General features: G+C 39.1%; 2 protein-coding genes across 2 annotated transcripts; both read left to right on the forward strand.

The window, feature by feature from the left end:
• The first annotated feature begins 10753 nt into the window (after window positions 1-10753).
• LOC111226908 (arrestin domain-containing protein 3-like) lies at window positions 10754-15198 on the forward strand. The gene is made up of 6 exons (XM_022752219.1): window positions 10754-11175; window positions 11263-11332; window positions 11627-11774; window positions 12497-12599; window positions 12753-13018; window positions 13184-15198. The coding sequence occupies exons 1-6, from the start codon at window positions 10908-10910 to the stop codon at window positions 13280-13282; spliced, it is 954 nt and encodes a 317-aa protein (XP_022607940.1). The 5' UTR covers window positions 10754-10907; the 3' UTR covers window positions 13283-15198.
• Window positions 15199-16979: 1781 nt separating this feature from the next.
• On the forward strand, window positions 16980-19782 carry LOC111227084 (arrestin domain-containing protein 3-like). The gene is made up of 6 exons (XM_022752476.1): window positions 16980-17235; window positions 17815-17875; window positions 17998-18148; window positions 18259-18355; window positions 19171-19427; window positions 19525-19782. The coding sequence occupies exons 1-6, from the start codon at window positions 16980-16982 to the stop codon at window positions 19780-19782; spliced, it is 1080 nt and encodes a 359-aa protein (XP_022608197.1).
• Window positions 19783-20005: the final 223 nt, after the last annotated feature.

Below are 20005 nucleotides of genomic sequence, written 5' to 3' on the forward strand. Positions count from 1 at the left end.
AAAACACCGGAAGAAGCTGCTTTACAGTCTTGTCAGCCTTTCAAGTGTCAGACACACACTCTAAACATGGAAACACACACACACACACACACACATACGTGCGCACACACACACACACACACACACACATCACAAACACAGCTACATCACATGCTCACGCAGCACAGATAGTCGAGGAGGAATCGCATCTACAGTACAAATGTGTGCATGCGGGCTGAGACGTGTGAACACAAACACACACAAATACAGTGCATGGGAGAAAAGAAATATAAATCTTTGTGTCTCAGTCTGCTCTGGTCCAGGGGTGTCTCGAAATTGCCTGCTCCAAACAAAATTTGCTGTTCCCTCCTCCTCCTCCTCCCTGCTGATGAAGAGGGTGTCCCAGCTGAGGGCTTTGTTAACGGCGGAAAAAGTTACGAATCCCACCCTACAACTGGCTGAAAAACTTAGAAATTGCTTTCATAAGCACAATGAAACTGCCAGTATGGCCAAACAAACAAACAAATTGCCTCTGGGCATAATTTGATCAGCAATGTAAACAGAGGCAACTTAACAAACTGGTTTCACAGTTTATCTAATAGAAATCAACATGGATATACTGCAGCCATAAGATCATCCAGGCTGGAAAGCGAAATAAACTTGGCATTCAAGGAAAAAATGTTTGCTTTCAACAGTTGATGCAACAGGGAAGCAAGAGCTGAAAACATCCTAATAAGCATGTCTACAAAACACTCTACGTCTCGCTGATTTAACAGACATCTAAAGTTAAGCGGTCCTGAAAATATGGGCCCTGCTGTGCCTACTCTTCTGTCCTGATGCTAGCTGACTGAAAGGATTAATGCGTGTTTGCAAAATAGCCTGTCAGTTCATTGCAGGGAATCAACCAACCAGTATGTGTTTAACTTGAACTCTGATTCCAGAAGGCGTTTATTACAGATTCAACGGGGTGTACTGTATGTGTTTTTTCAGTGGTTATCAAATTCCAGCCTATTGATCACTGCTGCAAAGGTTTTTTGACAATAAACAAATATTTAATAAAAAAAAAAACAAAAAAAAAAAACACTATCATAGTAACAGCGTCCTGAGTGGTGTGATGAAAGTTAAAAATAGCAGGAGAGACATTTGTTGGCATTCAGCAAAAAACATCCAAAGATATATTCTTTGCATGTGGCTCTGATACAATCACATTTATTTCTGATTTTTGCAAAAAGATGCAGCTTTTCAGACCTAGAAAAAGAGAGACAGAAACAGAGACAGAGATATTTAATTTCTGCACAGGAAGAAAAGCGCATACCGTGTATTTGTTAGACCATTTTACACACAATGATGCTGATTCATACAGCAATTAGGCAGCTGTTAAATGGTTTATTACTAAAACAGCCTCTGGCATTTTTACGCAACAGATGTTCTGAAATTGTACAGATGATATCACTTTATTTTGATGAGTTGTATGCAATGATGGCCACTATACATTAAATGAGATATGATGTTTATGGTTATGATAAGGATGTAAATATAAACCCTACATCCAATATAATCATTGCTAAATTATTGTACTGAAGACTCAAATAGTCACAATTTGTCATGATGATTGGAGGATACCTAAGGGGGCAGAAAATCCTACCATCCTGATTTGGTAATGAAAAATAGACTTTTCTTATGTATTGTAGATTTCATTTCTTCGCTTAATTACACAGGTTAGATGAAACAGCATTTCATTCTGGGACTAAGCAGAGAAAAAGTGCGGTTGAGCTGGGGCTTGAAAACTCCATCACAATTAGATATATGCACAGCCTTTTTCTGAATTCTGAATTCTGAGCAGGTTTTCCATCGGTGAAATTCCTGATGATCTGAGCTGGGCTGAGCGTGCACTGGGTGCTGATGTGACTAACAGAACACTCTAGCAGCAGAGCGCCTTTTGGGCTGTCGCAGAGGACTCTGGGTAATAAGGCTGCAGATGAGTGCGCTGCGACCCAAAAAACAAAATGGGAGAGCGGGGATTGGATGAGCGTGTGTGTGTGTGCGTGTCTGTGTGCATCTGTGTGTGTGTGTGTGTGTGTGTGTGTGTGTGTGTGTGTGTGTGTGTGTGTGCGTGCGTGTGAAAAAGAAACAACACCTCTTGTACTGCCAGCCAAAAACACACTCTCAGATCTGCAATACTGGGATGACCCCAAGCAAGACTTCTCCAAAGAGAACAACATGCTTTAGTGAAAGAACAGACAGACAGACAGTACTGACAGTACTGTGGGTATTCTTCAGGTGGTACACACACACACACACACACACACACACACACACACACACACACACAGTATTATTGGCTGCATTTACACTTAAAGGGCCAGTTTCACAATTACTTGAGATGTACTATTTCTTATGTTTTTAAATCGCTGTGGGTTTGCATGTAATGTAATGTCTTTCTGGCCTGCAACTTTATCATTTTGGTTCACTCTCACCGCTCTCGTCAGCATATAATTTTAAAAAGCCCCCAAAAACCACCTGTATGTTAAACGACCAATGTACAGTTGAGTGTCAATGTGTAAATAGGAAACTGTTCGAGAACATGTTAACCACCGCAACTTTATGAGATAAGGATATGTCAGTGTTGTGTTTATGGCTTGTTGTGCTGCCCAAAATGGTCAAAAAATTGGTTTAAAATACTACATGTAATGTCAGTTGGGGAGAGCTGCTTTAGTTTGTTGGTTGGCTTGACAGTGACAGGTCATGTGACAGGTCATGGTGTATCACAAATAAGATAATGATAAGAGAAGTTTATTTTGAAGAGTAAAATGTGGAAACCAGGGAGGCAGAATGTGTTCCAGCTCTCACACTGTCTGATTGGCCGGTGTGTAGATTTTTAGGTGATTATAGCACATTTCAAGTAATTATGATGATATAAGTTTTTGTTTGTAGAAAAATGGCATTCCTGTAAAAAAAAAAAAAAAAAGGTGATTTGCATTGCTTTGCATTGCATGTATCTCTGTCTGCCACAGTGTCTTTTTGCATATCACCACTGGGGGATACCAAAATCAGACATTTTCAAACCCTACAAATAGGGCCTTTAATATGAAACTGTGAAAGTAAAAACTGCAGCTTTGTTTGCATGGATATTTTTTGTCTGGTGCGTTTTTGCAGAATATGTGTTACCTTTTTTAGTCTCCAAGTTGATTTTACATCCGAGCCAAAGCAGCTTGACAAAGCTGATACTGTCGCTTTAATTCTATGCATTCCTCATATGCATCCAAACCTGTCATAATTACCATAAACATCAAAAAGATCATAAAAAAGAGAACACTTTGAGTGTATTTTACATTTTACATTAATGTGTTTATATGCTTAATGTGATTATAACAATAGCAGCAGTGGTGTGCCTTTTCCTGACAATGCTCTAACTCCTCCAACCTCTCAGGACAGAGGCTGTACACTGACTGGGATGGAGAGGCTCTAACCCGGGTTAAAGTGTCCTCCATCTGGATATACTACCTCTCAGCCTCTTCCCTTCTCTGAGCCTAGATGATGGATGGTCCTGCATCAAGGTCAAGACAGAGGTTGTGTGCCCATATTAACTACCCTCTTCTACTGATAGACTGTCAGACCCTTTGCGTCTGGAAGCCTCCCACTGGCCCTGATGTAAACAAATGCAACAACAGTGGCTGTGTGGTGAGAGACAGGAGGAGTCCCAAACATACATCAAGTGGACAAAATATATATTTACAGGCAGTTTCCTGGAAAAAAAAAAAATCATTTCTTATTACAACCTATCTTTTATGGTATTTTAGTGCCGCATAATGTGATCAAGCTGCAGGAAATGAGAACAAGTTGAGTCAGGACTATAGCGGGTTCAAGTGATGGCGTCTCTTTCTTCACTGAGTCATAAAGTGGAGGTTAGGGGGGAGATCAACTGGATTTTATTTCAAGGATCTGCGCTTTAGACTGAAAGATTTGTTTTGAAACAGCAAGACAGCTCAAGGAAAATATTGGACCACGCTTTGACAGACAACTCTGTAATTCTGTAAGTCACGATGCTTTCAGTGACAGTTACGTGATTTTTGCAGCATGATGTGCATATTTCTAGCACATTCTGGTTTGCGTATGAAGGGGAATACACACATGTAAAGTTTTATGTAGCCAGTCATTGCAGTCTGGGAAGTTTTGCTGCCAACTGAATTGACAATGGCATTAAGCTCAAAACACTGTTTTGCCTAACTACGGCCTCACAGTGCTGCTAATGTGGCCACAGAGTCTTAGACATGTTGTGTGCAGGCATCTCACATACATGCAGATTCATGCAGCCAGGAGGAGCAAGTGCAATCCAGAAGTTTTGCTGGCAGGGGAAAAGAATGTCATGTTAATGCAAAAGATAATTAGATCCTCTCCACTGTGAGATCCACAAATTCATAAGGAAAAAAGAAATCTGAATTTTAATAAATGTTCTAATGGCTCACATGACATTTACTTGAAAGGCCCGTCTCTCATGGGCATTGTACACAGAATCACACTTCTACGTACATCTATGCTAAAGTGGGATAAAATGGGGCAATTAGAATATTTGGGGAGAAGATGCATAATTGAAAGTGACAGCTGAGAGTTACACATAAAGCATGGAATTTGAAATATTTTTCTGATGGAAAAAAAAAAAAAACACTCCAGCATGTCGCTCTGTGCATCGATCTCCCTCTCTCTCTCTCTCTGCTTTCAAGTTATACAATTCATTACTTTTAACTTCATTTCATAAATGCTTATCAGCCATTATCAAATCCAGACCTGTCTCACAACATCAATTATTCTCCACAAAAATAAAAATAAAAATCTGACTGCAACGTATGATCCTACATGAACAAAATACCTGCTGCAGACACCAACAGAAGTGCCGAATCATAATAGTTTCTTCAAGGCCTACAGAATAGCCAGGTGAATAAGAAGTGCGGTCGGGCTTTGCCTGTAGAGCACCTGTGTCTTCATGCTCCACTGCCTGCTTTAAAAGAAAGAGTGTTGCTCTGTTCCTCGCCGAGGTCTTTGGAAGGTGAACGGTAATTGCTGAGGGAGGATTTAGCCTGGAACAAAGCACCTCTTTTGTTTTACTGAGGTAACTCTTAGACTCAGAGATGGAGCACTACTTCAGACGTGAACTTTAGACATGAATATAGCATGTGGGTTGGCGGTTCCATCTTGTGTTAGTGTGTCGGGGTGTCTGTGCGTTAACCACAGGGAGAGACAGACGGAGGATGATTTGTAGGCTACATTACGAGACTCCACACTGTTCCTGACTCATTAGCTGTAGTATTGGCCCTGTGGTAATGACATCATGGTGGCAGTATTAGCTTTTAAAGTCTGACCGCAGAGCGAGCAAACTGCGATGCCCTTTTAAAATAGGATTCTTTCGCTCTGATTTCATCATGTGGTAAACTTTTCAGGAAACCCCAAACAGGTCCATTGTTTGACTCATAAATAAAAGTTATTGGATGGACAAACTCTTACTGAATTAACAGACAGACATGGATTAAGACATACAGTCATACTGGTTCTCTCTCACACACAACACATGGTAATTAGAGTTCTTATAAGACACTGGACATTGAGCCTCTACTCCTATGCTTTGAAAAGGGGAACTTGATAAAACGTTTTACTAACAATGGAGGTTGTAAAACATTGGGATGCACGACAATTGTGAAGTGACTAAACATGATCTTTTCCTGGAACTACACGAACATGTCTGATCAGTCAGACGCTGACAAAGAGCTTGGCTGTGCCTGGTTACCGGGTCTTTCAACACCCCTCTAGAGCCTCCTCAGCCCTGACCGGCATTGTTTGTGGAGAAGAAAGCTATCAGAGGATCTACACAAGATTAGGGTTGCCAACTGTTCCCTCTGTGGCTTCCTGTTTTGCCGCAGGAATTCTTTTGGCGGGGGCAAAAAAAAAAAAAAAAAAAAAAAAAAAAAAAAAAGTACATAACTGCACAAATGTGACATAGTTAACCCCTTCCTCTCAATTTACTCTCATTGTAAGTCTCAAATGTTTAAACACAAGCTTTAAAGGTATTTTAGTTTGGGTAGCAATCAAGAGGTGTTTCATTCTGAAACTTTGTAGCACACAGAGAGACATGAAGGTACCTGCACATGTTGGTTAAAGGAATAGTTCAATATTTTAAGAAATACACTTTAGCCTATCCGCTCTCTTGTCAAGAGCTCAGAAGATCAATACCACTCTTGTGTGTATGAAGCTGCCGGCCGATTAGCTTAGCTTAGCATAACTGGAAACAGGGGGAAACAGGTAGCCTGGCTCCGTCTGAATGTAAACACTTCTAAAGCTCACTAACTGATATGCCATATCTTGTTGTGGTGCACCTGCCCATGAAATAGTCCAGCACATAACTCCCCCATAAAACCCCCAACACGTTTTTTTTTTGTTTTTTTTATTTATAAAAACACTTTGGTTTTTGCACTTTTGGTTTTGTTTTCAGGTTTCCAGTCTTTGTGTTAAGCTGAGGTAACCAGCTTATCATACAGATGTGAGAGTGGTATCCATCGTCTCATCTAACTGTCTGCAAGAAAGCAAATAAGCGTATAACCTAAATCCTATTTCTTTAAATGTAAAGCATTAAGAAAAAGTTACAAAATAGTATTTATTTTGTGCGACTTCACATATTGTATCAATTCAACCAACAGTCTAACCTCTTGCTAAAATTCTCATTTTCTGTCATTCAAATACACCTACACTATTTTCTATTTTTCTCTCTCTTCCCACAACCATTTTCCTGCAGTACACTCATCCTCCTGCTGTCTACCCCCTTGCTTGTCTTTTCCTTTTATCCATCATCTTTCCCTGTCACTCTTTTCAGCCCTCCTTCACTCTCCCTCCTCGTTTTCACCCTCCCGCACCTCCTGCTCTTCTCCTTTCCCTCCATCTAAATTGCAAATGGCAGCAGCGCCGACTGCCAGAGGAGCTCCTCAATGTCATTAGAGCTGACCCTGTGGATTAACTAGAGGAGAGAGGCGGTGTGTAGAAACTACAGATCAATAACACGGCTTATCCTCTGGGTTCTTTTACTTCACTTTGGATTTAGATCTGACTGAACTGCCACTGTCTACTCTATTCCTGTATTCCAACAAACAATAAGATTTATAATGTGGTAAAAAAAAAAAAACAGTCAAAATAGAAATCATTACGCAAAGATTGAAGAGTGATTAGAGGGGTGAAATTATGCCAGAAAAAAACAGAGTAATTCCAAGTAATTACACTGTTTGAGCTCACATGAGAAATGGACAAGAAACTTCGATGATGAGGGAAACACGTTGCACACAGCAGCTGTGTGATTATGGGTAGCTGATGAGGGCTGTTATAGAGATTCAGAGAGGACAACATCAGAGGAAGTATCATGTTCCCAAATCTCTAAAGGTGTATTTGAGATAAAGTCAAGTGACTTAAAGCTAGAGAAAGAAATGAGCCAAGACCAACAAAAATAAAGCTGTCATAGATCCAGTAACTTCACCAGTACTGGACACAGCTATCCAATTAACAATGTGATGTGATATCTCTGAGATCAAGACATGGATGGAGGGATAGATGTGTGTATGTGTGTATGTGTGCGGCCGTCATACTGTGTGTGGTTGGTTTACCGAGTTGGCAGGCGAAGTCAAGTCACTGTGAGCTCAACTAAACCTGATAGGTGCCCTTATCAGAGACAGCTAAAGTCAAAGCCTATTATAAACAGTGGTGTGTGTGAGTACACTCACCTTAACACACACACACGGCACACACACACACACACACACACACACACACACACACACACACACACACACACACACACACACACACACACACACACACACACACACACACACACACACACATTCATGGCCAACATGTAGATCCACACAACAAAAGATCAGGTTGCTAAGACTCTTTAACTTGGAAGCAGAACATGCCAAGTTCTCATCTGCATCAATTTTGCACATTCACAACAACCAGCCGCCTTTCACAAAACCGAGAACATCTTATGTCGCAGAAGTTAACGTTCCCTCAGCATAAAAAAAAGAAAAAGAAAAAGATTCTCTACAGGACTTGTTGAAATCATGTCCCACTATAACATTAAGCTCAGGATTTTGAGTCAAAGATCTCTCATTTGGCAGCAGCGCAGGTAAAGAGGTAAAAAGGCAAAAGCATTATTGTCACGCAATGATCTTATTCCGTACTTTGGCCCTTTTTGATGTACAAAAGTGAATGAAGGCTACAGAAGAAAGGAGTAACTGCGCTTGATGTGATAGCTCATATCCATTAGCTAAACTTTCCAGGAGTGTTACGAGTAATCCTTAAAAACATCAGAGCGGTCCTGATGCAAAACAGCTGGGGTCCTGATTTCATGTGAATGCCACTCTGCACGAGTTGCTGTCTGGGCCTCCAGCACCATTGCAACAATAAATTCTTTCCACTGTTTATACGGCACAATGTTAAGTCTTAGAGCAGCTAATGGACCGTTAGTCTTAATAGCAGAGATGATTAAAGTTTGTTGATCGAAGCGATTTCTGCTTTTCAGCTCTTCCTGTTTCAAAATGCGGTTGGGACACTACATCGAGATTCTGATCTAAATATCACCAACTGTCTTGTCAAACATTTTATTTGATAAAGGCCCACACATAAACACTTGGCAAATAGAAAATTAACCATTAAACAAGGGATGGCAGTTTAACAAACTTTTGGTTTCCTGAGTTATTTAAGCACAATTCCTGCAATAAGTGCATGACAAGACTGTTAATCTATTGACAGTGCATATGTTCGCAATTGTCTGTGTGTTTTAAGTGATTACCAATATCCCATCCTGTGACAGCCGCCAAAGGGTAAATCTAGTATAGTAAGCAATACATGGCTTCCATACATCTATATCAGCCCAGACACAATCTCTGACAAGTCATTTGTCCAAAATGTTGTGCCTCACTACACACCAAAGAAAATCTGATGCTTTAGAGGAGACTGCTGACGGGTCTATCCCGTTCTCAAGCAGAACAAGACAGCAGGTATGAAAAGATCTGTGGTCGAGTTAACTTGTGCCAGGAGTTTTTATATGCCTTGTGCTGTCAGTTTTATCGGGTCTTTATATGCATTTTATGGCTGTATTGTGTACCATAACCCCATCAAAGGGCAGTTAAACCACTTGTTATTAAAACATAACACAACATTATGTTTAAAATGCCACTCTGCAGCTTATTCCAAGAGCAGTTCTGAAATGATTGACTTGCATCTTGAGGAAATATGACATGTGGGTTTGTAATGACATGTTATGTTGTCAGTAAGGTCTGTATAGTCATGGTTTATACTGTACAATGCACAGTGAGCATCACAGTAAAGTGTTTAGTGCCATCTAGTGGTTAGACAATTTCAGACTGTTAAAGAGCCACTTCGACAAAACTAAACATATTTTCTCACTTAATCCTACAAGCACCATGGTTTACCAATAGTTTTTGCTTTCTTCTTTTCTTTTTTTTTTGCTTCTTCTCTTTCCAAATCTGAGATTTGAATATCTAAAAATCTGGTCAAAACAAAACAAAAAGTGCAAAACACAGCTATAGAGGCAAGTCTAGAGGTAGGCAAATGAGTTTTAGCCTTTTAAAAAAAACTTTCTCAAACCACAAAAACACAATGCAAACTAATTTCTACTTAAAGCCATTAAGCAACACTGGATACACAGATTCCTGTTGCTTTTACAGCATAAACATCTGCCTCAGAAAGCCTCCAGCATGAGCTGCTTTGGGAGTTCACTGAAAACATGCAGCCAAAGTTTTTCAACAGCTTTGATGCTGATGTTGTGTTTTACAAATGTTCTGTTGTGGGATACAATCTGTAAATCTGCAAATCCCCTCAAGCTTTGTCATACATATGAATGCTGAATGCTTTTCTGTCAAAACATATATTTCTTTGCAATTCTATTCAATGTAATGTGAACCATGTCTGAGTTAGGGATTTGTCCGTTTACATCTAAAACCTCTGATCAGGCTTACAGAAGCTTGTGTGTTATTTTTATTACAGTATTATCATTTTTATTGTTTGTCATTTAAATTGAATTGTAAATTCTTTTTTGAACTATCTGTTCATTTATTGTTTTTTTTTTTATGTTTTTTTGTGTACATTCAGGCCACTCTTGAAAATTCGATTTCTATCTCAATGGGATTCACCTCAATAAATAAAGTTAAAATAAAATTTAAAAATATAAAATCCAAATAAAATAAATGCCAACTACATTGACAAATGTAATGACAACTTCTCAAGTTTAACATTTGATCAAGGTAATAGTCCAAATATCACAAGTGGTTTTGAGAAAAAGCACCTACATAGCAGAACAAGACAGTAATCTTAATTTTAAATTAGAAAAATTTAATTACAGCATTAGCCTACTTAATCATCTTGGTTGTTGTTCTTGTTTAGAGTCTTATAAATCCATATGATACATATAAAAATGTTGATGTTACATCATTAAGTAGGCCTTGTAGTGATTAAACTATGTTTAAAAGCAGATAACTTGAGGAGCTTTTAACGGATTTTAGTTTGGGATCTGACAGGAATAATTGTCCAATGTGCAGAGAGGTTACAGACAACAGATGTTCTGCATTCTTCTCATATTCCACAGTCCATTCCCGTTTTACTGTTCGTGACTTCCACAGCACTCCGCAGAGCACTGAGTCTTGCAGACACAGGACATGGGCACCCTGGCTCCGCCTGAAATCTGGGCTGGTCCTCCGGCATGTTGTGCGCCTGCGCGGCCTGCTAAACTCACTGCTGTGGTGGTGAAGAGGCTCAGCGTTTTAATTACAGTTACATTTATCCGGGCTATCTTACTACACAGAAACGTTTATTACACCGGATAAAACTAGATACGGTTTTTATGTATCTTTACCTTAACTCCAGTTTCAACGATGTTCCAGCAGACCTTCAAGAATTTCAACATCAACTTAAACGTGTTGAACGAGAGGAATACTTTCTCCAGTGGCGAACCAGTAACTGGACACTTCTCCTTCGACCTTACAAAGGAGACGAAAATCACTTCAATAACGGCGGCACTGGAAGGAAAAGCGAATGTCCATTGGTCTAGCGGAGGGGGAGGGAAGAAGAGACGACGCAGACACTTCGCGGCCAAACTGGAGTTTTTCAACTTGAAAGCCGTCATCATGCAAAGAAACGGTGGTATGCACACACAGAGTTTGTTTGAGTGCACTGTTGCAACATAAACAATCAGTCATTGTTCATTGCAGTCTTGTCTTTGTCTTGCAGCTACTGACGAGGCAGTAAAACTTCAGCCTGGCACACATATGTATCCGTTTACATGTCAGCTGCCACAGGGGTGTGTATGAGCTGCCTCCATTCTTGTTTTTGCTACGGGGTCACGTGGTATTTGGGGTAACGACACACATGCAGCAACTATCTTAAACTTTAAGGAGAAAAAAAAAAGCGTTTAGACAACTAAAACTAGATGCTTTTAAATAGTTTTCTCTAATATCTGAGCTAGATGCATCTTCGTTTTAACTTTTGCATAAGAATTATAGTGGGTTTTTTTCCCATCATCATCATCATCATCATCATCATCATCATCTCATTATTTCCACCTTCCTTTTTTGATTGTTTTGCATCAATGCAGAGACTTCCCATCCTCCTTTCATGGACTTCATGGAAAAATAGCGTACAACTTGACAGTGGGCATCAACAGACCATGGCATATGTCTAAGGACTTTACAACAGAGCTGAACTTTGTAAACAGCATTAATGCCAACCAGCCAGAGCTGCAGGTAAGTGATGCATGACCAGACTAACCTACCAGGGATCCTCAGTGCAAATAAAAAAGAGCTGCTGCTGTGTGTTCAGGTTTTCTGTACTGGAATAGAGCTTCATTCGCTGCAGACATTGTGACCTTTCACAGCAAGAAAAGTATGGGTGGAACCACTATCATTAACAACGGCTTTCTCTGCAATGAAGTACCTGCTTTGACATGTCAAAATCAGCACTTTCACACACGTAACCATAAAACTGAACTGATGTATGAAGATTTAGACACGAGGCCCCTTGTGTGAGTTAATGCTCTACTTCAATATCCTCAAACATATTCTCAATGAAATGACCACAAACCAGTAGAAACACAGGCTGAGTCGTAAGTGGACACACAGTACGTATACGCAGGTTTGGAGCGTGTAGTCAGTTCACAATGGAAAAAGAGATGAAATTTTGAAAAAAAACTTTCAATGTGTTGACAATTTACACCACAAGGCAATCCACAACAGAAATGATGGAGCTATAAAAGCTGCAAAAATGAACACAAATGGTCGTGAGACAACATTACAAACTTACTCCGTAGTGTCATTTAAAAGTTGCAGTTTGATTAATGTCCATTGGCGCATGTATTGTATCACTTGTTTGTTAGCATAGTGGGTAAAATATGTTGATTTCTGCTGCACTTCTGTCACTGTGTCACTACGCTGTTTTTTTTTTGTGTTTTTTTGTGGTTTTTTTGCAGACTCCTCTCTCAGGCTCCAACAAAATGACAGTGTGCTGTCTATGGTGTGCCTCCTATCCTATCACAATGACAGCCAGTATAGAGAAGAAAGGCTACATTCCTGGTACTGTTTCCATTCATCCATCCATCCATCCATCCATCCATCCATCCATCCATCCATCCATCCATCCATCCATCCATTTTTCAAATGAAATAAGGATGATAATGAAGTTCTGAAAAATTTGTCGTCCCAACCCTGTGTCTGTTTTTCCTCCAGGTGAAACTGTGAAAATAATTTGCAAGTTTAGTAATGGCTCATCTCGAACAGCTACTCCAAAGGTGAGGCTGCAGCAGAAGCAGGTCTACTACACCAAAAACAAGGTCAACAAGAGGGAGTATTGCAAGCTCTTGGTGTCGGTGGCTGGAGAGCCCATCTGCAGTCACGCCTCTGACGTGCACACTGAGATCATGCTCACTATTCCCTCATCTGCGTCGCCCACCATCTCTAACTGCAGCATCCTGGTGGTTGATTATTTAATTGAGGTTGGTACTAATGAAAGACTTGATGCTGGAAGAAACGATTCATTTGTTTGTTAAACAGTTTGACTGCGGGCTTTAAGATGCAAACAACTCATTTGGAAGCAAATTTGGATTACTGACAGTTTGAATTCCAAGTGTGTTCATCTTCTTTTCTTGTGTCTCCTGCAGGTGAACCTCAGTGGATGGGCTTTCCCTGATCTCACAGTTCTGTTTCCCATCATCCTGTGTGATACCCCTGTAGGCAGTCCTCCCCCACCTTGTTTGTGAGTACATATGGGTGAGGGTCACTGGGATTGATTTCCTCCTTGCTCTCTCCCTCTTGTCTGGGCCGGGTGTCACCGATGTAAGTGCACTTCCTTTATCCGTTGTTTTCAAATTAAGAGCACTCCATGGAGTTGTGTAATTGCGACTTCAGTTAATTTCCAATGATGTTACTGGGAGAGCTTTACAGTATTTCTCAGGGTTTTTGTATGAGGCTCACCTGACCAGGGATGGCCTCTTCTACTAAGCATTACGTTTTTACAGGTCAATATATGTTTTGAAAAATAACTTTTGTGATGTTTTTTTTTTTATGCTTAATTACATTCACGAATTTCCCCTAGGGGATAAATAAAATAAAGTACATACCCATCCATTAAAGATGTCTCTTTTTTTAATTTTGACAAACATAAGATGCTAATTTATGGGGCTAGAATGGTGACATTGACTTTGGCATTGAAAGCAGAACCTGAACTGAAAAGGGAAACAATGGCATTGAAAAACTTGCATTTGAAAAAAATTGTATTGAGGGGAAGAGCAAGGAGCACGTGATTTATTTACATTCAGAAGCCTGACTGGACTGCATACCTTGGCAAGGGCTTACACTGGCACACTCACGTTAGCGCTTGTTCCGGTGGACCTCTGCCAAAAGAGAATCATGTACGTTAAAAGTTATCTTTGACACAGCAGCAGCAAAGAGGAGCAGACTTATGGATGTAAAGAAATCACACGCTCCTTGCTCTTCCCCTCAAGCCCTCCCTCTCTACGCCAAAGTTGAAACTGAAAACCTGTGTTTTATGTTTCAGTGGAGGTTTTCAGTGCCATCAAAATTTTTCAGTGCTATTGTTTTTCAGTTTGGGTTTCCGGCTTCAATGTAAAATTTGATTTTCAATGCCAAAATTGAATGTCACTGTTCTAGCCCCATACTAATTCTAGTCTTTCCACAATCATATTCTACCTCTACTATTTTATGTTTTGCATGTCTCTGTATGTGTACTACAACTGCAAATTGTCATTCTGTTTAAAAGTGCTATATGTAAGAATGTGAAGCCATTTTGTATGATTCACTTTTTTTCTTGCCAATGTCTGAATGCATATGATGTTTCCTCACATGGTCTGTCGGTGACAGTAGGGTACACTGCTCCTCTTCTCCTGGTGCGCTATCCAAGCGCCACTATTGACGGGTCTTCTCAATATTACATATACAACCTTGCAACCTTTTAAACATGGTTCCCCCATGTTTTCACTTGGTTATTAATACATGTTGTCAGCGAAAAGTAGATTTAATCTATGGAAGCATAAGAATATAATGTTAAAAATGTAATGTCAGTTTGGATATACACCGTAGTGCTTTGTTTATACAGTTAGTGACTCTTCAGTATATTAGTTACAAGCCAAAGGCACAAAGTTTGCTTTATGGAAAGTGCCTTAAAGCATCATACTGCCGTCAAACAGTTTTCAGTATGTGTCTGTGTTTAATCTATGTAATGTAAGTTTTGGATTGTTGCAGATGTTTAAAGGACATTCATCCAGTTTCACCACATGTCTAAGTACATTGAAGCATCAGGGGAAAGGTGTTACAGTTTGAATGTTATTAGATAGATAGATAGATAGATAGATAGATAGATAGATAGATAGATAGATAGATACTGTATTTATCCCCTAGGGGAAATTCATCTAATATAAAATATTACCACTTAATGCCATAAAAAATAGTATCATGATCATGCATTGACTCTTAACTGTAATGAGCAAAGTGATTTTAACTATATTATTGTAAGTATGTGTTATGTATGTTTTTATTATTATTTATCATCTCAACTTCCATCATGTCTTGTTACATATACACTATTGTCATGTACAAACTGTATTGCATGTAAACTGTATAGAGAAGTATTTTACTCTATAACCTGACAAAAATAAAAGTTTGGGCGCAGTGCGGGTAAGTGTGCTCTAAATGATGATGATGATGATGATGATGATGATGATGATGATGATGATGATGACAAAGACCTGTCATGCAAACAGCTGAATGCTTGGCTGAACTGATTCAATACCATGAACCAAATTACTTTTTTCTCCCTTCAGCACAGAAAACACTGCTGAATTCAATCTTTTTAGCCTAATTATGTATCAATGCAAACACGATCAGCTTAATTTCCTGGAGGAAAGCCGTCTCCTCTTTGTTATTCAGCCGGCACTCACTCCAAGTGAGCCAGTGTGTTAATATTCACTAACTTCAGATGTCTGGTTGAGAGCAGCTCCGCACAACTAACTCTTTTACAGACTTTTGTTTAAAGTTTTATTATTTTATTCAAATGTATGTTCACATCACCTCATGCTGCTCCTTTCATACTGCTGCTGTGTGAAAATTGAAATTTTAATGTGGTTGTTTCACATATGAAACAAATTTACAGAATTGGAATTTAGCTCCCACCCAGAGCGAGTTAACACCTTGACAGCTATAGTTGGTGAGCATAATGTCTAGCTTTAGATGTTGCTTGACTTGAACCTCAGTGCCTCTTGTTTTGGTCAAGTCTCAGCCACTCATCTTGTTCTCATCTCTTTTGCTGCATTCTCTCTGATGTCACACACCAAAATCATAAGTGTCATAATGTTTTGTTTTTTTTTCTGTGGGATGGGCTTTCAGGTATTCTTCAAATTTCTCACACTATTGCAGTAGCATGAGGTTATTATATATATATTTTTAATGAAGTGGAATTACATTTTGATGTTAGTATGTTTTGTTTTTTAATTTTTTGAAATTTTTATTCATTTCTTAGTGCTTGTGCCCTTTTATAACTGGTTTTTTGGTTGCAATTATGGTGCATTCCATCTGTTTTCCTGTAGGGGACAGCAGCACGCAGGGTTACATTGTGAGGAGCTGATTTCATGTTTTTTCATTTTTGATTTTTTTATTCGCAAACATATTACATTACAAATACATTGTATATAGTACTGTATATGTATATGAGAGAATGTGCAGGTGAGGTAAGAAACCCATCAAGGGCTTATGTTAAACCTCACCTCAACGTAAAAAATAAAAATTACATCATGAGAAAGGAGGGAAGAAAAACTGGAAGACAGATGGATAGAAAGAAAGAAAGAAGAAAAAACATGTATAAACATGTAGAGGTCTGGCTCGTCAGGCTTCTCTCCCTCTGTCTTTCTTGCTTGCTCTTTGTAACATGTCACCTCCCCACCCCCACGTCCATGCTTATCCCCACACCTTTACACACACACCAGGTGGACTGAAGCTCCTCCCCTGGATTCTATTGGCTCATTATTTCCAGCAACATATGATCTTTGCATAATGTGTTTGAAACATAGTGGACACACCCACATAATGAGGGCCAGCAGTAGCTTCTAGTAGCATATATTGCCATTAAAGCTTGTCAGCACTTATGCATTGTAAATGGCATTGTTTACCCGCTGTGTTGATTTATGCAAGAAACATGCATATGATATTTTCTGTCCCCAGAGCAACATTTTGTATTCTGACAGCCAGTATTTCTTTGTTTACCAGTCTGGATCAGGCTAGTAAGTGAGATTCATTGAAGTCCAATGGTTTAATTATTACCAAAACCAAAGTGTCTATCTGCATGCAGAGACGCACCTCACAAGATATAAAGTCTGTGTCTTCACTTTCTCACCTGACACTCTTGTCTTGTATCTACAGTTTTGCTTTGCGGTCACACAGTATATCATGGCAAACAGTGTTAAGAGTTTTTCAGTGGGATATAATCCCATAAACAAAAGCGACATTTTCACCAGTGGTGATCGCCTTACAGGACAGATTACTTTAGAGCTGGCAAGCATCAGCAAAATATATTCACTCAGTGTAAAGCTGAAGGGAAAAGCAGAAGTCAAATGGACTGAGAATTATGGAAAAACAAGTGTAACATACCATAACAAAGAGAAGTACTTCAGTATCAAGCAGTTTCTCATTCAGGAGGACCACGGTAAGTGCACTACTTATGTCATTCAATGTAGAAATAACCTGCTGTAATCACATTTATTTTATTCATAGTGTATTGTGTTCACATGGCTCTCTTTATTAAAGAATGTATTGCTTTGCTATAGAGGGTTTCTTTCACCATTTTTGTTTTAAATATCACCTTTCATTTTTATCTGTTTCTGTCTCATCTCATTTTGTTCAACTAAAATAGTGTCTTTTCTAATTTTTTTTAACCTATAATAGGTGTATTTTAACTTACAAAATACACAGGATGGTATCTTTTTTGGTAATTTTAAGCAAATACTAGAGGTTAAATAAATCCCAGTGTCTGCATTTAAACAAATATTCATACAGAGGGATTTAGAAAAATCAAGACCCTGACTGACATAAGGTTTGACTTTAATGAGATTATTAATGAGCTTGATTTTGACCCATCCTTACTGATAGAAAGCTGTACATGGTTATAGAAGGAACGGTTTGTTCTTAATAATGTCTTTTGTAATCATTTATAGTTAGTTTTACAAACCATGCTATGATCAGTGATGGAAGCCACATTAAGTCACTTTGCTTCATTGTATTTCAGGCAATATTACTGTTGGCCCGGGCTGTCATGTTTACCCATTCACCTTTCAGATTCCTGCACAGTACGTTATTCTTATAAAAAATAAATAAATAAATAAATAAACAATTACTATAAAACAAAGAATATAAATGAGCATTATTGTTGTCTGGGCTGTTTTGTACATGGTGTTGTCATGTCTTGCAGGGAGCTGCCATCCTCCTTCAAGGGCTCCCATGGAAAGATCCTGTACTCACTGGAGGCAAACCTGAGCAGGCCCATGAAATTAGACAGCAAAGCTAAGGCGAAGTTCACCCTCGTCCACAAAGGAAACCTAAACAGTGATCCATCGTTGATGGTACCCATCTTACAGCAAACACACACACACAAGATCACAATTGCTGTTTACATTTGACACTGGTGCAGTAATGACAACTAACACTATCTTTGACTAAATTGTCATTTCAGGCTCCACAGCAAAATATCATTGATAAGAAAATGAAGCTCTTTACATCAGGAACAGTGGGCATGGATGTAAATATTGCACGAACAGGCTTCCACCAAGGTATTGAATTATACTCCACAGATTATCTAACAACGACTCTTCGCAGTTGAACCATGTTTAGTTCAAAGTCTCTTTCCTCTGTCAATGGAACTTTTTTTTATGGTCTAAAGATAAGACAACAACAAATGAGATGTAGGAATAAAAGCGGCAGAGAGGTAGTCCAAATATGTTCTCTAGCTTAGAGAGATTGGTCTTTCCAATCGCACTAAGCAATGTTAAGAAATGTTAAATTAATAATCAATCAATTTTGAAAGAAGAAAGTAATGGCACATTCATTCTCATTCAAATTAAAAGTTGAATTCCTAAATACTAACATGCACCTTTACTCACTCAGGGGTTTTGCTGCTATAATCTCACTTTTTCTTTCTATTTCAAGTAGTTTATGGTGGTAATATAAGCAGATGTTATCAAAGTTAAAGTAGATATATAGGTATAACAGATATGACTTAGTCAGGATGTGGACTTTGTAACCCCTTTCTATTTGTGCTACTGTTGTGCTACATTAATACACTTGTCATTTTTCCATAATTTCTACTTGAAGCCAAAGAGGCAACTGTTTAGCAAAAACTACACAGACTATCTTTAAGGGATTTTTACTGAGCTGTTAGTCAAAAAGTTCAACAATAAAGTGACTTTAATTTGTCATATCTCTACAAGTTATGCAGGTGTAAACAGCAGACTTATGTAATATTGATATGCACACCTTAAAAATGTAAACTATATTGTATGCAGTAAGAGATTACTGCTATCACTTGTGTGTAGGCGTCAACCAGAGAGTAAGACCATTGTGTATAAAGTGTTGCTCTGCTCTCCAGGGGAAGGCATAAAGGTTGTGGCCTCCATTCAGAACAAATCATCTCGTGACATTAAGCCCAAGTACTGTTTGTATAAGAAGATCAGCTACTTTGCGAAGGGGAAGAGGAGAGTCGAAACCATAGACATCCTGAAAGAAGTGGGCGAAGCCATCCCACCTTCTGCAGGTCAGACTGTCACCAGGACCATCACTGTCCCCCCCACCACCTGTGTGTCCATCTTAAACTGCAAAATCATCAAAACAGAGTACAGGCTCAGGGTGCGTATTTCCTTTTCCAAAACATATCAGTACATGTCTTTATGGTAACAGGGCTCAAGGATTGATATGAGAAGTGCTGACTCTTTCTCAACCACAGGTCTATCTGGATGTTAAGTATGCTTCAGACCCTGAGATCAAGTTCCCCATAGTCGTCCTGCACGCTTTACAGGAGCCTGATGAAGAGCAGCCACCTGTATATTCTGACTTTGGATTTGGAGCATTTGTTAACTCAGGCATGGCAGGAGGGACCAGCTTTCTACAAAACCCAGCAGCCTCAGGCCCTTCTGCTCCACCTCCACCCTATAGCACATATGGGATGTACCCCTCCTTGACTGGTTTTGATGGGAAATCCTAGAAGCTCAAATATGGTTTTTGAGTGCACTCAGATCTTTTTTTTAATTAACAGTACAACACATGACTTTATGTTTGGGACTACCACTATTAAATACTAACCAAGTCTTTGCTTAAACCCTTTTATTCAGATAAATGGCAAGACTGATGCCATTGGAAAGACTTGAAGAGAATCTTAAGAGTAGGAATGAAGATAGTGGATTGTTTTAGGGGCTAAAAAGTAGAAA

Source organism: Seriola dumerili, unplaced genomic scaffold (genome assembly GCF_002260705.1).
Source record: "Seriola dumerili isolate Sdu_G_001 unplaced genomic scaffold, Sdu_1.0 BDQW01000017.1, whole genome shotgun sequence".
NCBI lineage: Eukaryota > Metazoa > Chordata > Actinopteri > Carangiformes > Carangidae > Seriola > Seriola dumerili.